General features: G+C 37.1%; 1 protein-coding gene across 1 annotated transcript in view; it reads left to right on the top strand.

Annotated features, from left to right (window-relative positions):
• Window positions 1–8,330: 8,330 nt before the first annotated feature.
• VPS45 (vacuolar protein sorting 45 homolog) overlaps window positions 8,331–21,099 on the top strand; it is a 72,874-nt gene continuing 60,105 nt past the window's right edge. Inside the window, exons 1-8 of the mRNA XM_019956516.2 lie at window positions 8,331–8,541; window positions 9,177–9,311; window positions 11,793–11,853; window positions 16,154–16,233; window positions 17,288–17,356; window positions 17,478–17,615; window positions 18,054–18,164; window positions 20,921–21,055. Of these exons, the coding sequence (XP_019812075.1) occupies window positions 8,449–8,541; window positions 9,177–9,311; window positions 11,793–11,853; window positions 16,154–16,233; window positions 17,288–17,356; window positions 17,478–17,615; window positions 18,054–18,164; window positions 20,921–21,055 (822 nt within the window). The 5' untranslated portion in view covers window positions 8,331–8,448. The remainder of the gene's footprint in view (window positions 8,542–9,176; window positions 9,312–11,792; window positions 11,854–16,153; window positions 16,234–17,287; window positions 17,357–17,477; window positions 17,616–18,053; window positions 18,165–20,920; window positions 21,056–21,099) is intronic.

Raw genomic sequence — 21,099 nt, 5'->3', positions numbered from 1 at the left:
ATTGACACATCTACTGTCAATTGCCCTGGAGGAGGAAATGGCAACCCACTCCAGTATTCTTACCTGGAGAATCCCATGGACAGTGTAACCTGCTGGCCACAGTCCATGGGGTCGCACAGTGGGACACGACCAAGCGACTTAGCATGCACACACACACTGTCAATTGCAATCAGATATGAGTAGAAATTATAATCGGATTCTCACCCTTCAAATTTTAAACTTTATACTAAAATAACCTTCCAAATTGAATGCCTGTTTATTTAAACTTTATAGCTATTAGTTTTGTCTAGTTCTCCCCCAAATGAAAAAAATTATAAAGCAGTAGATTCATGCAACAATTCAGTATGATTTAAAGCCAAAACAGATTAAACTCAATGTTAAAGCATTTCATGGTCTATTCCGGCCAAAATGATGCGTTTTCCTTCATTGGTGTAACCATTACTCAGAGAACCAGCACCCAAAGTTACAAAGATCCTAGTGTTATCCTAGGCAATGGCACCCCACTCCAGTACTCTTGCCTGGAAAATCCCATGGACGGAGGAGCCTGGTGGGCTGCAGTCATGGGGTTGCTCAGAGTCTGACACGACTGAGCGACTTCACTTTCACTTTGCACTTTCTTGCATTGGAGAAGGAAATGGCAACCCACTCCAGTGTTCTTGCCTGGAGAATCCCAGGGACGGGGGAGCCTGGTGGGCTGCCGTCTATGGGGTCGCACGGAGTCAGACACTACTGAAGTGACTTAGCAGCAGCAGCAGCAGTGTTATCCATACCTTCTTAGTGGTCCAAGGGCGCCCTCTGGCAGGGAGCTGAAAAAATTAAACTCTACACTAAATGAAATACTTTTTTTTAAAGCTGGGGCTTTTCAAGTAAATTCTTAACAATTTATGAAATTAATCTCCTCTTTAATAACTGCTAGCATATTGTCAGAAAAGACAAATGTCGCTTTACAAGGCCACCAGAATGTTCAGGTCTTACATTTCTCTAATTTACTGGGAATTGGAAAGAAAATCCAGGCCCCTTTCCCCAGAATTTACTTTACATAGTTCAATGAAATTGTTGGCATGGATCGCCTAGATAAGTATATTGATCTCTTTGTTTGTTCTGTCTGCATAAAAGTCTATACTTTATTTAACATGCCACTGTAGCAGTTTGCCCAGTAATGTGTATCCCCAACATTAAATATTTATTGGGTATCTCTGTGTACAGGACACCGCACTAGGTGAAAAGGATGGGGAAAACAGTCCTCTACCCTCAAAGAAACGGCAATCTACTTTTTTAAAAAGGATGTGAAAAAAGAAATACAGAGTAAGATGTGCATTGAAAAAGATAAGCTTCTCTGAATTTGCTTTCTGTGTTACCTTGGGAAAGTTATTCAACTTCTGTGAACTTCAGTTTATCTGTAATATGGACATAAAAGTCACCCCAAAGGAAAGTTGCACAAGTTAACTGAAATATGTGCAAAGGACTCAGCATATAGTAAATGCTCTGTTAAAGGTGGTTGTTTTTATTTATTAGTATTAAGAGAAATCTTACATAATAGCATTCTACATTAAATTTCACTTGCTTCAAATGGTAAGATATGTAAACGAAATATTTTCTATTTTATTTTTTTCAACATTATTCTCTCTAGTAAAGAAAAGTGATTCTGATGAGTTGCTTATTAAATCAGTAATTAGCCATTTCTAAAGGAATTAATTCAGTATAAAAATGTAATTAAGACTCCTTTACCACTTACGAAATTTAGGATTCATAAGAACACGCATTTTCTGGTACTTACTTCATATGCTTGCCTATTCTCTTAAAATATTTAAAATTTTAAAATAACTTCATTGCATTTTATGGTCATCTACAGAAAGCTGAGCGCTGAAGAATTGATGCTTTTGAACTGTGGTGTTGGAGAAGACTCTTGACAGTCCCTTGGACTGCAAGGAGATCCAACCAGTCCATCCTAAAGGATATCAGTCCTGGGTGTTCATTGGAAGGACTGATGTTGAAGCTGATACTCCAATACTTAGGCCACCTGATGTAAAGAGCTGACTCATTGGAAAAGACCCTGATGCTGGGAAAGATTGAAGGCAGGAGAAGAAGGGGACAACAGAGGATGAGGTGGTTGGATGGCATCACTGATTCAACGGACATGAGTTTGGGTAAACTCCAGGAGTTGGTTATGGACAGGGAGGCCTGGTGTGCTGCAGTTCATGGGTTGCAAAGAGTCAGACACGACTGAGTGACTGAACTGAACTGAACTGAACGTTTCTAACAAAAGCAGCCCACGAACAGAATCATGGTCATCAAAAAGAATCTTAGCAATTTCTAGTGTAATCTTTTTCTTTTTAGAAATAAGAACTTAGAAAGCATCTCCTTAACATTCAGTTCAGTTCAGTTCAGTCGCTCAGTCAGGTCCGACTCTTTGCGACCCCATGAATCGCAGCACGCCAGGCCTCCCTGTCCATCACCAACTCCCGGAGTTCACCCAAACTCACGTCCATCGAGTCAGTGATGCCATCCAGCCATCTCATCCTCTGTTGTCCCCTTCTCCTCCTGCCCCCAATCCCTCCTAGCATCAGAGTCTTTTCCAATGAGTCAACTCTTCGCATGAGGTGGCCAAAGTACTGGAGTTTCAGCTTTAGCATCATTCCTTCCAAAGAACATCCAGGGCTGATCTCCTTTAGAATGGACTGGTTGGATCTCCTTGCAGTCCAAGGGACTCACAAGAGTCTTCTCCAACACCACAGTTCAAAGGCATCAATTCTTCGGCGCTCAGCTTTCCTCACAGTCTAACTCTCACATCCATGCAGGACCACTGGAAAAACCATAGCCTTGACTAGACAGACCTTTGTTGGCAAAGTAATGTCTCTGCTTTTCAATATGCTCTCTAGGTTGGTCATAACTTTTCTTCCAAGGAGTAAGCGTCTTTTAATTTCATGGCTGCAGTCACCATCTGCAGTGATTTTGGAGCCCAAAAAATAAAGTCTGACACTGTTTCCACTGTTTCCCCATCTATTTCCCATGAAGTGATGGGACCAGATGCCATGATCTTTATTTTCTGAATGTTGAGCTTTAAGCCAACTTTTTCACTCTCCTTAACATTACAAAACACTTAAAATTTATTTTGTGAATTTTAATAATTTCTCAGGGAGGGCAAGCATGTAACAATTTTTTTTTTTTTTAATTCAGTTTGTATGTGAGGAAACAAACAGTAAAACTAAGCACAGTATAGGATTTCCCTGGTGGTAAGACTCTGCCTGCCAATGGAAGGGGCACAGGTTTGATCCTTGGTCTGGGAAAATCCCACATACCAGGGCAACTAAGCCAACTACTGAGTCAGCACTCTAGAGCCTGGAGCTGCCACTACTGAAGCCCCTGTGCCTTGAGCCTGTGCTCCACAGAGAAGCCACCACAACGCGAAGCCCATGCATGGCAAAGAAGAGTTGACCCCACTCGCTGCAACTAGAGAAAGCTGCTTGCAACCATAAATAAATGAATGTTTTTTTTAAAAAACTAAGCACAATATAAAACATTCACTAAGAAAAAGTACTTAAAGCTAAGCTAAAGACTACATGTATCACTTCACTTAATTCTCAAATAACCTGAAACAGGTGTTATTTTCTCCATTTAACAAATGGGGAAACTGAGTCACTAATCACTTATGTAACTTACCACTGTCCTGCAACTACTCAACAGCAGACTCAAATCCAGGCTGTCTGATTTCAGAGCCAGTGCTCTCAACTTCTGTATTTATCTATTACTGAAAAGTGACAATTCTCTAAATATCCATGAGTCTGACATAAATAAATGATTGTATAAATAAACGAGGGGAAAGGATGGCTTTTTTACAGAAGAATTCCAAATAATAACTGTAGAAGGAATGAGGAAAATAATTACCATTAGGTAAACACCAACTTTTGCAAGCAAGAACCATCAACAGATTCCAGTTCAAATTAACAGGTAAATGAGGAGAATAGGATATTTGCAACTAATCGAGGCATCTCTCCATATGGTATTTATTAAAAATAAGGAGAAAAATAGTAAATTTACAGAGGGGAAACCCAGCAGACACTACCTAAGCAAAGTGATGAAAGTTAACATCACTGCCAGAAGGGCAGAATCACTGTCATTACTGAATGTGCAGAGAGAATCTTCCACGAAAAAAATGTTTACTTAATGATTTAAAGCTCTTCAATACTTTTGCTCCCATAAAGTTTGGTAGTAAACTACCAACTGTGACAAAAACTTAACAAATTCTGCTTGATTTGAGACTAGGTAGGCACTAAGTCTCTAAAATCACTTGAAGCATTTTTACTGTTCTGTCTTCATGAAAACTGTACCCTTTAAAGAAATAAAGGGTACAGTTTTGTACCCTTTGGTACAAAATATTTGTGAATATTCCCAAATATTCCCATTAATATTTCTATTATTATAGATTACAGTTATTATGGAAATTATATTTGGAAGCTATAGTTTACAACTTCTGAAATCCATTCTACTTTTAAATAGTATTAACAAAGGAAACTGAAATATGCCATATGCAAAAAATAAAAGGTATGTGTATCTTTTGATTTCAAATAATTAAAGCTGCTATTTATTGAGTCTTTACTATGTACCACGCACAGCTTTTTTCCTGCACATTATTTAATTCTCACAATTTCCTAAGGTTGATTATATTACCACCACTTATCAGATATGTAAATGGTTACAAAGGTTAAAAATATTGTATAAGGATGGCTTGTCTGACACAAGCAATACTGTCATTCTTTTTCTACATTTTTTTTTCAATTGCTAACAAGAAGAAAATCGAATTAATTTGAGTTTCATTGACTTTTATCTTTACTTTCCTCCTATGCAGATGTATGTTAACACACAGCAACAAGAACGGTAAATAATTACTAATCTAAGATAACTAAGAGTTGGCCATATTGTTATTATAATTATACTGAACTTATTTACATATCCTTTGTTTTATATCAAACTTTGAGCTCTTCTGGAGGAAAATCATGATTTTGATTAAATATAAAATAGGCAGTTAAACTTCAAATAGTACACACTTTGTAAGAAGCTGAAGCAAATGTCATTACTCAGGTAATCATTCTTGATTATTTCATTCCCACACGTATTTACAAGTCTAAACAAAATGTACACATATAAACACCATATTTAAGTTTCTAAAAATTTATTTAATTGGAGAATAATTACTTTACAGTATTGTGATGGTTTTTGCCATACATCAATATGAATTGACCACAGGTATATGTGTCCCCTCCATCCTGAAGCCTCCTCCCACTCTCCTCCCCACCCTACCCCTCCAGGTGTCACAGAGCACTGGCTTTGGGTGCCCTGCGTCATACATCAAACTCCCACTGGCTATTTTACATATAGTAATATGTATGTTTCAATGCCATTCTCTCAAATCATTCCACCTTCTCCTTCTTCCACAGAGTCCAAAATCTGTTCTTGATATCCATAAACACCATATTTTTTAATGTTCTGTTTTCCATCGTTAAAGCACTGATTCCTTGAATCTAGTAAAAAAAATTTTCAAATAAAAGTTTATAATTAATATAATCATTTATATTTGAATATTGTTATTTTTTTTCAAATTTGAAGTTTTTATCATTAAATATTTGTCTTATTATGGTTTAGTTACACCCTCAATTGTTTAAAATAGAAGTAAGGTACTTCATGGGCTTCCCAGCTGGTGCTAGTGGTAAAGAACCCGCCTGCCAATGCATGAGATACAAGAGACAGGGGTTCGATCCCTGGGTGGGGAAGATCCCCTGGAGAAGGACATGGCAACCCACTCCAGTATTCTTGCCTGGGAAATCCCATGGACATGAGAGTCTGTTGGGCTACATTCCTTAGGGTTGCAAAGAATCAGAGAGGACTGAAGCGAGTTAACACACACACGAGGTACTTCATATTAGCTTCTGGATTTGCCATGTCTTGCCTACAACAAAACAAGTCACTGGGTTTATGCTGGAGACGATCATTCGTTTCAGTCCTATTTTTAGAGGGACGGGAATACAAAAGAAGTTCTTAATCTGGAGACACTTAAAATGGCTCTTTTAGTTTTCTTCAAAAAGGAAACAGGCTGCCAAACTTCAGGATCATTACAACATCCTTTAAATATATATCTTGTATAAAATGTTTACATTCTATTAAATACTGTATCTTAGCCACATATAAAATAACACTGCCACTGACATCAGGGGAATTTCATGGACAATGGAATGAGTCAGTAAGTCTTGTCAAAATAGGCATATTCCTCCCCCTCTAAAACGTTATAATTGTCTAAATATAAATACTTAAACGGATGCAGTGTCCATGTATTACTTACAGGTTGACAATTGTCTAAAAAAAGCACAAAGTTCATAGACAAGCCTTTCTCTTCTTGTTTCTTCTGAAAAATGAATAAAATGGAAAAAAATCTTATACCACATTGAAATTCAAATTATAGGTTGCTATTGTTCAATTGCTAAGTCATGTCCGACTCTTTGTGACCTGGTGGACTGTGGTCTGCTAGGCTCCTCTGTCCGTGGGATTTTCCAGGCAAAAGTACTGGCATGGGTGGCCATTTCCTCCTCAGGGGATCTTCCTGGACCAAGGATTGAACCTGCAGCTCCTGCACGGGCATGCGGATTCTTTACCAATAAGCCACCAAGGAAGTCCAAATTATAGATAAGAAAAAACAAAAACCAATGACATGAGAGAATTTTCAACTAGTGGTAACTTACAAGATCTGCAGTCACTTTTTTCATTAACAATTGTTTGCTGTTTTCTATATTTTAAATTGTATTATACTTTAAGTAAAATATTATATTTAAAAATTCAAATAACATTTTAAATAACAATTTTTAGATATTAAGATTTTTCTCATTTGTATCCATTTAAAGATTCGTATTTTCACTTTAATATAACTTTTCTTGCAAAATGTACATCAAAAATAGAAAAGAATGCCAAAAGGGAAGTTTTATTATGCGGTAGAAAAACTGAAAAGGAAAGAAACTTTAGAGGTGACAAAAACCTATGATATTTCAATGGGTTTCTGATCTCCTGTAAAGAACTTTAAAATTGTATACAAAGCTTAATAAAATAAACTTAACAGCCAGATTCATGTTAGCGTGCTCCGGGTGTAGTTTTAACTGTACACTTCCCCCAATAGAATGAAAGAATAATGATTTGGTGACATTGAATGTATTGATTAAACTGTGAGCCCAATAAACACTGGTTACTTTTTTGGTAGAAATATTTACAAGCAAATTACAGTCACTGATTTCTTGCAGTTGTTTCTTGATATGTTCCTGATTTTACAATTCCCCAACGCAAAGGTGCAGAAAACTAGTATTTACCTTCCTTTATGAAAAATGGCATGATGGAGAGAAGACTCGCAGGGTATAAACACAAAGGCAGACATTTGGAAATTGATGGCTTTAAGATTCATTTTGTTGTTAAGTTTTTGTCATTTCTTAAATAAAATTTTTGAGTTTTTCCTTAAAATCCCAGCGCTTCTTTGTGTTAGCCCAACCAAGTACATGATTCCTACCCATTTTTGACCCTGTTCACTGCTCCTGCCCGCAGTTTCAGCATCACAGGTCCCCGGTATCCTGGGCGAGTTGAAGCCCACGGAGTCTAAAAACCCAGGGCCCCCAAAACTGGGAGGTTCCTGGCTCTGTTGGACCCACAGCCTGAGAGTTCCAGCGGCAGACCACAGCTCCAAGCTCTCCTAGGGGATGTGAGACCTCTCCCAGAATATCCTGTTCCTTTTGTTCGTTTGTTCAACAAACGTGTTGAACTCCCGATGCCCCTCAGTCTTCGGAAAATCATTTCGGGCCTCACTTTGCAGGGCAGTGTCCTCGCCTTGTTAATAATCCAAAGAAGCCGCGGAAGACGAATCTCAGGCACTATTTAGCAGATACTACCAAACGCTGCCCCTCCAAGTGCCGTGAATCTGCGAGGAACATAAGGCCTCCTCCCTTCCCTTCATCCTTCACTACCACCCAAGAAAGCGTTAATGGCAAAGAGCGACCACGGCGAAGCTCTGCCGTGAGTGCATCCGAGCCAGCCTTATGCCAAGTTCCTGCACACCGCGAGGCGCCACCTTCTCCCCAAGCCAGCAGAAGGGTTGGCAAGCCGCGGCCAGGCCTCGAGGCTAAGGGAGGGGAGGGGTCTGAGCATAGAGGCCTCAAAAACCTCCGGGCTGGAGGTGGATCGAGAATTACGTGCGGGATTGGCGGGGTATCTCTGCTGAATTCGTCCATTCAGTCGGGAGGCTGGGTTCCCCGGACCGCGTAGCGGAACTACAACTCCCGAAACCACTGCTGCCCGGACTTCCGGAAGCCCGAGCTGGCCGGGGAGGAAGTTGCTGAGACCCGGCCAAAAGAACGGGGGTTAATTTAGAAAGAAAAACGGGGGGTGGGAAGAGCTATAGGGCTAACCTGTCAGTTCGCCACCATGAACGTGGTTTTTGCTGTAAAGCAATACATTTCCAAAATGATAGAGGACAGCGGACCTGGCATGAAAGTACTTCTCATGGATAAAGAGACGGTGAGTTTGCTTTTGCTCAGTGTTTGGGGGGGGAACCCTCCTCCCTTGCAATAGCTGGTCCCATTCCAGTGTAGGGTTTAGCATCTAATTAAAGATTTGTAAGTTTAGCATGGAACTGAAAGGCTTTATAAAGCTTGCCTAGATGGTTTTCACTCTGAATGATTCTAACCACTGCCAGAGAGTTTTCTTGTACCCAAAACAATGGATTGAAATCAGAAATCTTTTTCTAAATGCCTCTGCCAAGAAATGATATATAAGACAGACCACTGGTAAGACTTTGGGATTGCCCTGTTGTTTCCACTCAGCGTTGTGTTTTTAAAGTAAAGCTATTAGAGCTCAAACTGAGATGACAGGTTATTATTTATCGGTCACAAAATTAAAAAAAAAAAAAAAAACTCTTAAGGTGGTGGGAAATTTTTTGTCAATTTATGGGTTGTCCGTGTTCAGAGAGAGCATTTCATTTTGGTACATTACTTATTATTTTAGATGCTCAGTAAATGTTATTACATATGTTAGTATTTAAGTTATCCCAGTAAGTAGTATTAATGAAAAAAAATTTTTTTAAGTCTTAGGTATTGCTGCTTATTTTTATTATTCTGGACTAGCATAATATTAGTTAATTTTTTTCTTTACAGACTGGCATAGTGAGTATGGTATACACACAATCAGAAATTCTCCAGAAGGAAGTGTACCTTTTTGAACGCATTGATTCTCAAAATCGAGAGATCATGAAACACCTGAAAGCAATTTGTTTTCTTCGACCTACCAAGGTACTACATAAACAGCTGCATCTGCTTAGGCAAATACAGCACACACTGTGATCTAGAAGTATTATGAAGACAAAATAAATTTCTATTATCATCGTTTGTGGCATCATAATTATACTGGCTTATCAGTTATAACCATGACTTTCCTCCTTTCCATATCTCAGTCACTCCTCACAGCTAGATTTCCTTCAAGATGTTTTGTAGGTTCTTAGCTACTTGCAACGCCGCTAACTGCCCTGAGACCCACATCTCTTTATTCTGAATGAAACTCCACACCTATCACACTGAACACCATTACCATTTAATCTTACATACTTATGTCAGTGTTTTGAGTCTTTATCATTTTATTCATATCTATGTTCAGGAATCTTTAATGGCTCAATTTTACTTCCCTGACATATTTAGTAGCCCTCAGGGCCCTCTAGCTGGCCTGGTCTGCCCTTAGGTATTCAGTCTTGTATGTCCTGTCTCTCTCCTCCACTGCAGCCAAATAGGCCTTTGTATGATCCTTCTACATGCTCACTCCTGCCCTCTGTTTGTTCTTTTCTCCTAATTAAAGGTTCTTTAGCTTTCTGTTGGAGAAGGCAATGGCACCCCACTCCAGCACTCTTGCCTGGAAAATCCCATGGACGGAGGAGCCTGGTAGGCTGCAGACCATGGGGTCGCTAAGAGTCGGACACGACTGAGCGGCTTCACTTTCACTTTTCACTTTCATGCATTGGAGAAGGAAATGGCAACCCACTCCAGTGTTCTTGCCTGGAGAATCCCAGGAACGGGGGAGCCTGGTGGGCTGCCGTCTATGGGGTTGCACGGAGTCAGACACGACTGAAGCAACTTAGCAGCAGCAGCAGCCTTCAGTCATTTTTCGTCCATTATCTTCTAAATCTAACTTGAATCCTCCTTTAAAAATCCTTTACTATTTCTGTCTTATTTTGTATATTCTCTTGTTTTATATTTATGTTCTTAACTCCAGTGCTTGTATATTGTGTACTTTCCAAGATGCAAATCTGACCATGTCACCACGCTTGAAATCCTTGAATGATTTCTCATTGCTTTTATGATAAACACACAACTCCTTCTTAAGTGTGGCCTGCAAGGCCCTGTATGGTCTAGTTCCTACTATTTCTGTAGCCTCATTTCAAACCATTCCCCGTTTGGTCTTAGCCACACTATTCTTTCAGTCCACTATTCCATCATGCTGCAGGACCTTTGCACAGGTTTCTCTGTTTACCTGGACCATCTTCACTCCATCAAGCAAATCTTATAAGTACTTATAGCACCATCTTCTCCAGCCTATTACTTGTCATGGTTGAAGTCTCATATGGTTTGTATGATTAATTAATATGTCTCATGTACCAGCAGTAAATTCCAGGAAAGCAGAGATGATGTCCATATTTTCACACTACTATGTCCCCAGTGTCTACCACATAGCAGATACTCAATAAGTAGTTCTGAATTAATTAATATATCAAGTAATTCTTTTGTTATAGTAGTTTCCAATTGTTTCTTATTAGTCATGAAATTTTGGTTCTGAGAGGGGTTTTAAAGATAATTTAGTCCATCATTGCCGAACTTTTTTTATTAGAGAAGCTCTTTCACAGCCTTATGTATATGTTCTCTCAAGCTCAAAATGTGTTCTTAGAAACAATTTTTCCTTAAGATTACATTTAAAGTTAATTTTTAATATAGTTTAAAATTTAAATGACAATTTTTAAGGTCTTTTTTCCATTTAACAAGCAATATGTATTGCTTACATTACTTTTCATTCTGTAAGGAGATGTATGGTTTTTTAACATTCAAAAATGATATTTTATATCATGTATAGTTTGGAGATCAACTTTATACTGAAATTTAGCCATATGTTATAGTTTCAAAAGCAGATAAAACCTTCATTATGATCTTACATAATTGGAATTATGTTTTGACCATTTGAAAATCAGTTGTTTTTTATTTCTAAATTTCATGTTTTATTTTTAAATAATGCAATTATACAAAAGGCCTTAGCCTACCATGTATAAATACTTCAGAAATACTGTAGTTCTGCCACCTGTGGTCCCAATAAGTTAAAAGCCCAAGTGAATATAATTAACTATATTTTCTCTTGAATGTTGGTTTTTAAATGTGTCTAAAAAATTTTAGACAAATTTTGATATTCTACAAAAAAATAAGAATTTTGATCAGATGAATACAAATTTACAGACAAACAGCTTGAGGCAAATTTGCATAATTGTTATCTATTTTATGTTGTATTTCAACATCTATGTACTTTATATTTTTAATAACTAATTTGGCCAGAGCAGTACAGCTATATCACATATGATTTGATTATTATATTTAATGTATCTCTTTTATCCCCAGTCCTCACCCCTCCCGACATAGGCACACTTAATCTAGACTTCAGCACAGTAGGCTCTTAGTAAATACATACTTATTACTTCATCACTTAAGTGGTTTTTCTCATTTTGTTTGCTTGTTCTTTTCTAGGAGAATGTGGATTATCTGATTCAGGAGCTCCGAAGACCTAAATACAGTATATATTTTATTTGTAAGTATTTTTTCACCTGTTCAATCATGTAACTAAATCCTAGCTAATATGTTCTACTAGCTACTGCATATCATCAGTAAATTAATTGAGTCCATCACTCTTAAGAGTCTGGTGGGTGTTTTGTCCTTCAAAGTATTACCAGTCAATTGGACCAGCATTCTGTTTCTGAGAGCTAAATGTGGTTTCCACTCATCATTGACTGCTTAGGTTAAAAAAAATATTTAAGTTGTACCTTGCCTTTCAAATTTCTTTATAAGTCAAAACTTGTAAGTAGTTAACTTTCACATTCCCCTTTGCCGAAAAATGTATGTATACTTATTCCTAGTTTACACTGTTTTGAACTGAGGCATAGAAGCCGATTTATTTATTTGGAGGGAGGATGTAGTTGAGTTTGTTGGAAAAGCAGAGATTTAGTTTATATACCATTCTTCTCTTTGCAACTTTGTGTAATACTTGAAAGTAAAAGTCATCAGATATGTATGTCCTATTTGCACAACTTTGAGGGAGGGGAAGAGAGGTGGAGGCCTGGAAATAAACTAGGTTTGTGGTTATCATACAATTTATATGGATTTTTTTTTTTAATCTAATACATTTTGCTTTGGAAGTTACATCTTTTCTCCTCTAGATGTCATTATTGATCTTTATAACATTAATGTAGGTTACTTAAAAGCTTTGGAGTTTCTGGGTTTAGACTATATTCTAAGACATACATACTTTCCTCAGGATATATTACAATTTAATAATGGTATCAAAAATTAACATTTGTGATAAGACACTGTATTTTATAAAAACTCTCATGTATTATTTTATTCAGCCTTTAAAACAACTTCAGGAGGTGGAAATAGGCAATTTTATTCATTTCTATTATCCTATGTTTGTTTTTGTCATTGTTTTCTTTTCGGTTAATAATCACAGGTTTTCCTTTTCAATTAAACTTTTTCTTTTGAGATAATTGTAGATTCACATACAGTTGTAAGAAATAATACATAGATCCCATATACTGTTTACCCAGTGTCCCCTAATGAAGCATCTTACATAACTATAGTTGGGTATGACATCATACCATATTGACATTGATACAGTAAGGATGCAAAGCATTTCCATCTTCCTAGGATCCCTCACGTTGCATTTTGTCTACTTTCCTCCCATCCCAGCCTCCTCAGTAACCTCTGGCAACCACCAACCTGTTTTCCTTTTGTATAATTTTGTCATTTCAATAATGTCATATAAATGGAATCATGCAGTATATAACCTTCTGAAATTGGCTTTTTTTCATTCAGCATAATTCTTTAACAATTCATCCAGGTTGTTGTGTATCAATACTTGATTTAAAAAAAAAATTTTTTTTTATTTATTCCATGGTGTGACTGTACCACAATTTGTTTAACTGTTCACATAATGAAGGACATCTTAGTTGTTTCTAGTTTGGGCTAATACAAATAAAGTTGTTATAAATATTTGTGTACAGGTTTTTGTGTGAACGTAAGTCTTTATCTCTCTGTAATACATAATTCCCAGGGATCAATTGCTGGGTCATATGATAGCTGCATGTTTAATGTTTTAAAAAACAACTAAATGTTTTCTGGAATGACTATGCCATTTTACATTTCCAGTAGCAATATCCAGGCAATCTAATTTCTTTGTATCCTAACAAGCATTTAGTGTTGTCCCTGGTTTTCATTTTAGCCATTCTGATACATATTTAGTCATTCAGTAGTTTTTTAATCTGTTTACAAGCTAGGTACTTAGGATAGGAAAGTATAGAAACTTTTGTATTCAGCCACACACACACACATTTATAGAAAGAGATTGATTCTCCATGCTGCCAAATCTATGTGCACATTTAATAGAATCACTGTTTTGCTGAGTCTCTTAACTAAAAAGTGAATAGATCATGAGATAAAAGACTCCTTTTTCCTCTGAAGAGTTATTTGATACAGTGGCCAACATTAATAATGAATAATAAATCTAGTATTTACTCTTCTGGTTCTAGAGATTGATTTAGGCTGTGAATCTATGAAGTCGAAGGGAAAAACTATATATGTTAAAGTAGTTAGCACTAAGCCTAGGAAAAATAGACTGTTGAAATGTCTTGGGTGGAGCAATTTCACAGTTTTATTTAATTGAAATAAACATCAATAACCTCAAATGTGCAGATATCTTATGGCAGAAAGTGAAGAGGAACTAAAAAGCCTCTTGATGAAGGTGAAAGAGGAGAGTGGAAAAGTTGGCTTAAAACTCAGCATTCTGAAAATGAAGATCATGGCATCTGGTCCTATCACTTCATGGGAAATAGACGGGGAAACAGTGGAAACAGGTCAGACTTCATTTTTTTGGGCTCCAAAATCACTGCAGATGGTGACTGCAGCCATGAAATTAAAAGACGCTTACTCCTTGGAAGAAAAGTTATGACCAACCTAGATAGCATATTGAAAAGCAGAGACATTACTTTGCCAACAAAGGTCCGTCTAGTCAAGGCTATGGTTTTTCCAGTGGTCCTGCATGGATGTGAGAGTTAGACTGTGAGGAAAGCTGAGCGCCGAAGAATTGATGCCTTTGAACTGTGGTGTTGGAGAAGACTCTTGTGAGTCCCTTGGACTGCAAGGAGATCCAACCAGTCCATTCTAAAGGAGATGAGCCCTGGATGTTCTTTGGAAGGAATGATGCTAAAGCTGAAACTCTAGTACTTTGGCCACCTCATGCGAAGAGTTGACTCATTGGAAAAGACCCTGATGCTGGGAGGGATTGGGGGCAGGAGGAGAAGGGGACAACAGAGGATGAGATGGCTGGATGGCATCACTGACTCGATGGACGTGAGTCTCAGTGAACTCCGGGAGTTGGTGATAGACAGGGAGGCCTGGTGTGCTGCGATTCATGCGGTTGCAAAGAGTCAGACACGACTGAGCAACTGAACTGAAAATGAGTTTATATATAGTGATTTTATTCTTTATAGACTTTCAGCACAGTTTATATCAGCACTAAACTGGCCTTCTGCTTATGTCATTTTCTAATAATTGTATTTTTGTATATTCTTATGTGTACTAAATATCTTGTATTAGTATTAGTATCCCATCCTTTATTTTTAAAAAAACTTTGTTGTGGAAGTTTTCAAATATATACAAAAGTAGATAGAATAGCCTAATAAATCCCAATGTACCCATCACCCAGTTTCTACAGTTACTGTACCATGACCAATCTTGTTTTAGCTGTACTGCTATCTACTCCCTCATCAACATTATATTGAAGAAAATCTAACAGGTTGTATGATTTCATCCATAAATATTTCCATGTGCATCTTTAAATGATAGGGACTCGTTTTTAAAACATACTATTAGTACCTCATTCAGTGCTCAAATTTCAAATTCTTTCATGCCTTTTTTTCCCTGCTCAGTTTGTTTGAATTAGAGTCATAGCAAGGAGCCTGGTAGGAGGCCGTCTATGGGGTTGCACAGAGTCCAACAGACTGAAGCAACTTAGCAGCAGCAAGGTCCACACATTGCTATTGGAAGATACATTGTTGAAATTTCTTGAATCTTCTATAGTTCCTCTCTCTAACTTCACCCCCACACAGTCTATTTATTGAATAAACCACTAAACCACCTCCTTCTGTTAGTTTCCTTCAGCCTGGATCTTGCTGATTACATCCACATGGGATAGTTTAACATGCTCTTTGCAATTTAAAGAACTGTCCTTCAGCTCCAATAAATTGGTACTTGGATACACAGGTTTAATTAAATTCAGATTTGATTTTCTTTTGACAAGACTTTCATCAGCAGTGTTGTGTGCTTCTGTTGACTGTCTTACTGTGACACTAGCAAAGGTTAATGCTCAATATTTCTATCCATTGATTCATTAGGAGTGGGGAAAAAAAATGGTGTTTTAAATTCTATTGTTATCATTCCTGCTTTGCTTTTTAGCTGGAAAATTGCTATAAAGAGTTTCCCCTCATCTATTAATACTATTTGGTTATCTGATGGTACAGTTGGGATATAAAAGGACAAATACTTATTTTTTCCTAAGTATTTGCTCTTTTCAATATAATGATTTGGTTCCCTGGCATCCTCCAATGCCTATAATGATGGTTCCTTTTTTTTAAGTATTATGAATTTACAGATTTAAACATATTTGTGTTATTCATTCCAATGTGAAAGTGTTTGACATATACCACAATGTAAAGTATAGTACCACATATACTAAACTTCACTTAGTTTATTAGACTTTAACTGTCAGGCCCCTTTATGTCTAATTGTAACAAAAATTATCTCCTCTGAGTAAACCACATCTTACATGTCTATTTCAGATTTCAGTAATGTGATAAGCAAGAGTGATGTGAAGTCATTAGCTGAAGCTGATGAACAGGAAGTTGTGGCTGAGGTTCAGGTAAATACATTGTTCCTCTAACACATCTCTTTTATTGGCCCTTTTGAAAGATTTGAGTCTATAAATAAGGAAAGTGCTTATCTCTTAAGAAAGGAAGCTGTTGATCAGACACAATAAATGTGCATTGCATCACACTCTACTCATATATATATAGAAAGTTTGGAAGAGGTATCAAATTGAATGGGAATAGAATTAAAGAAGTCAGTGGGAATAAGGAGATTGGAATGGTACTGGATTGGTAGGGAGGGTTGGAGTCAGAGGCAGTTATGTTTGATAAAGGCAGTCTTATGAGCTATGCTATAAGAATGTTCATCTGCACAGTTATAGTTTATGTCTGATTGGAAGAGAATAGGAAGTAAAGGATGAATGAGGTTTGTTAAAGTTCTGTTTGTGATTATCTTGCTTTGGGAATAAGCAGATTGGTCATTAGGTTAAAACTTGAAAACTCTTTAATATTCTACATGCTATGAAATACCTCACATTAGAACATTTCATGTTACCTTTTCCTTCTTAAACCCTTTAGTGTTCTTGAACACATTTAGCACAAATGTTTTAAACACTTTTATCACCTCGGTGAAGAATATCATCCTCAGGGGAGCAAATAAGCAAGTTTTGGATTTTTAGAAGGATGTGCTAGGTGATAAATGAATAAAAAAGAATGACCTATTTTAAATCACATTCTCCCTCATGAGAATACATTGGACAGCAATGTTTTTACTCATCTGAGTGTAACACTGTATATCTTTAGCAGTGTTTTATTTTTACTAATTGAAAAGTCTCCTTAAATATGATATGTATACTTATACAACTTTTGTTTTTTGATTGGGTTTTTTTTTAAGATTTATTTTTGCTTCTATTCTATAATTGTCTTATTAATCCCCTCACATTGACTATTGTTACTCAATTGTTAATTGATCAATTTTTCTTTTTTATACCTGCATTTCCTCCAACTTGATTGTATCACATAGTATTACATCACATATGAAAAATATTATTGCATGATACAGTTAGGAGCTTGTGGAATAACTGACTGATCTTGGTGCTTTGTTTGTAGGAATTTTATGGTGATTACATTGCTGTGAATCCACATTTGTTTTCCCTCAATATTTTGGGTTGCTGCCAGGTATGGAAAGAAGGAAGGTTTTTGTTTGTTTGTTTATCAGTTGGAAGTTAATTCAGTAAGTAATTGGACTTGTAAGAAAAAATTCAAATATGTTCTATGAATGTATGTTTTTAACAAAAAGGGTCGAAATTGGGATCCAGTCCAACTATCCAGAACAACTCAAGGACTGACAGCTCTCCTTTTATCTCTGAAGAAATGTCCGATGATTCGTTATCAGCTTTCATCAGAAGCAGCAAAGAGACTTGCAGAATGTGTTAAGGTACGGCGTTCTGTATCCCCAGTTCCAAAACATCAAGACCATTCATTTCCTTATCATATTTCCAAAACTAAAGGAATATTTTATCTGAAACCAAGGAGATGATTTGTTAGGTTTATTGGCAAAGAGGTAGGAATTATATTTTAAGACCTAAGGCAACAAATTAGAGCTAAGATTCTTAGGTTTAACTCAGGAAACATTTGCAAGCTACTTAACTTCTTTTGATCCGGTTAAACCACTTGTAAAATAAGAGTTTCAAATCCTAACTCCTTAAACAGAATGCTACTAAAATTTTGTCAAGCTTTTGAATCCTTTTATGGAAGGCCTATGAAAGTGCAAAATAACTGTTGTAAATGTGGTTTTTATGTATGAATTTTCTATTTATGTCATCTCTATCTGCTACCAATTGGTTGACCAAACGTCTTTCTCTCTTACCCACAGCAAGTGATAACTAAAGAATATGAACTGTTTGAATTCCGACGGACTGAGGTCCCTCCACTGCTACTTATTTTAGATCGCTGCGATGATGCCATCACCCCATTGCTAAACCAGGTGCAGAGCCCTTTGTTAGCACAATGGAAGGATGATTTCAAGTGGTGTTCATCAAAATGCAGACGTGGAAATGAACATGGTCCATTTATTTGCCTCCTTATTTTTAGCTATTCTTGTTTCTGCCTTGTATTTCCTAGTATTCTGGTATCAGTGTTCTAGCCACAGTCATCTTCAACTCTTGCTTCTGCCTCATCCTTCCTGTCTCTTTCTGCCACCATTCCTAAGTAAGGCAGCTTCTAGGTTCTCTGGGGTTTCCATGGTGGCTTAGCAGTGAAAAATCTGCCTGCGGTGCAGGAGACACAGGAGACATGGGTTCAATCCCTGGGTTGGAAAGATCCCTAGAGGAAGGCATGGCGCTCCAGTGTTCTTGCCTGGAGACTCCCATGGACAAAGGAGCCAGGGTCACAAAGAGTCATACACGACTGAATCAACTGACCACACATGCATGCTAGGTTCCGTAGATTCTACTTTTCCAGTGTCTATCTGTTCTTTCCCATTCATATTGCCATTACCTTGGTGTGACTAATCTCTTACAGCAGTAGTCCCCAGCCTTTTTGCCACCAGGGACAGGTTTCATGGAAGACAGTTTCCCCACAGAAGGGCTCAGGGGGAGGGCAGCCAGAGGGGTGGTGTTCTGGCCTTGTATGGTGGTGTTCAGGTAATGCGATCTGTGGGGAGTAGCAGATGAAGCTTGGCTACACTCGCTCACCCAAGGCTCACCTCCCTCTGTGCAGTCTGGTCCCTGACAGGCCAAGGACCACTACCAGTCTGCGGCCCAGGGGTTGGAGACCCCTGTGTTATAGGAATTCTGAAATAGTCATCTACTGGATTTCCCACTTTTAATTGCTTTCCACTATAATGTATCTCACAGATACAATGTTATTAAATTACTTTTACTAAAGTTCACAACTCTTAACCTATTACTCCTGACTTAAAAATCTTACCTGTTTCCCATTTGCCTGCTGAATTAAATACAGATTCCTGAACTTGACCACCATGATCCTTCATAATGTGGGCTCAACCTTATAGAAAACCTGCAGCTCACTACTGTGTAGATATGCCTCATTATTCTCTGCCATCATTTTATTCATGTTGTGACCTCGATCTGAACTCTGGAGTGTTTGGAATACATTCTCTCCCCATCTTCACCTCTTAAAATTCTTATTTTTTAAAACCACTTGAAACATCTCCTTGAAGCTTTTACTTTTTTGTCAGATAGGATTTTTTTTTCCTTCGAATTACTGTAGAACTTTTTCTCTCATGTCTCATACTGCACTATGTTGTACGTTTGTTTTCATATTCTCCTAGGTTGTACATCCCTTCAAGGCAGACTCTGTCTTACTATTGCTTGTTCTGTGAATTCAAGTGCAGTGCCTTACAGTTTGTAGATGCTTTATTAATAGTGACTTTAAATTTGTAGGAAAAGGCACAGCCTATATTTCAGTTCCATCTCAGCTTATAATAATGTTAATGCTAGGGGAAATCTGTGGCTATGGAGTACAACTTCTCTATAATACGACTGCCTTATATTCTTAAAATTCAAAGTAATATAACTTTACATATTTTATATACTTTTAGTAATAATGAAAGAAATTTGACAGTGTAAAAAAGTAGAAAGAAAAATAGTTGCCTTTAATTCTGTTTCCCAAAGAAAAGCAATCATTCACTCAACCTGGGGACCTGTTAGGTACCAGGTACTGTATTAAGTACAGGAGATAAAAGGTTAAAAGATACAGTCTCTGTTCTCAAAGAGTTCATGATCCAATGAAGAGAAAGTAAACGGATCATTTTAATTCTGAAGTATGTGCTAATGGCAAAAGCATGCACAGGATGCTGTGTATGGAAGCATAAAACATTTTGTTGTGCTTGTTTTAAATGCTCTAATGAAACTTGTTTTTTCAAGGATTCACTTGGCAAATATTTTAGGAAATAAAGCGCCTTCTTTTATAACGTCTTAAGTTATTATAACAAATCTAGATTATTTATATATGTATACACTTATACATATATAAATATTTAGTTTTAGACTCTAGGTTTAGGGGGTAATTTGCTGGAAAATACTTAGTTTTCTCTAATGGGCCTATGACTAAAAGTAACCTATTCTCCATAAAAGGTGAGAAGGCAAGTTTTGGGGTTTCTCCTTTTCAATTTTACCAAATAAGTTCACATTTTGTAAAACTGGAAACCAGTCCTTCTTCACAATGCATATTAAGTAAAAATATAAAATAAAATGGATTCACAGGCAACTTTCTGAATATGCATGTTTTGATCAACCTACAGGGTTTTTTCTGATAATATTAGTGTTCCCAGGATAAATATAGCACTACTCAGATCTGCAAGAACATACTTCTCATGCTGCAGAAAAACCACAGAAGCATACAGGAAATGGTACAGCTTATAACTGCAGTACCAATATAGCCCTATCTGTGAAGCCAAAAATATGCTCTTAATTCACAGGCAAAAATTGGAGCTAATGATAGATCTAATTTGTTTTCTTTCTATCAGGAATATTAATCTGGCTGCCCTTCTTCCAAAAGTGTGAAATCTAAAAGTATTTTGACTTTTGGATGTTTAACCAATTAAAACGAGAATCTTAATGCTTAGTATAGCACAAAATATTAATAAAATTTGAGCTAGAGAGCCTCCATGTAAAAAAGACTAGTTTACTAAGAATATTATCAGTTTTTGTTTTCCTGCCAATTAATATTTCCACATTTTGTCAGTTACCAATTTTTTTGTCATTATTCTTTATTTAGTGGACATACCAGGCCATGGTCCATGAACTACTGGGTATAAACAACAATCGGATTGATCTTTCCAGAGTGCCAGGAATCAGTAAAGATTTGAGAGAGGTGGTCTTATCTGCTGAAAATGATGAGTTCTATGCTAACGTAAGTGGTTTAGAGTTCTTTTTAATTTTTTCTATGTGAGGTTA

This window comes from Bos indicus, chromosome 3 (assembly GCF_029378745.1).
Source record: "Bos indicus isolate NIAB-ARS_2022 breed Sahiwal x Tharparkar chromosome 3, NIAB-ARS_B.indTharparkar_mat_pri_1.0, whole genome shotgun sequence".
Classification (NCBI taxonomy): domain Eukaryota; kingdom Metazoa; phylum Chordata; class Mammalia; order Artiodactyla; family Bovidae; genus Bos; species Bos indicus.
This window is presented reverse-complemented; position numbering and strand designations above follow the sequence as displayed.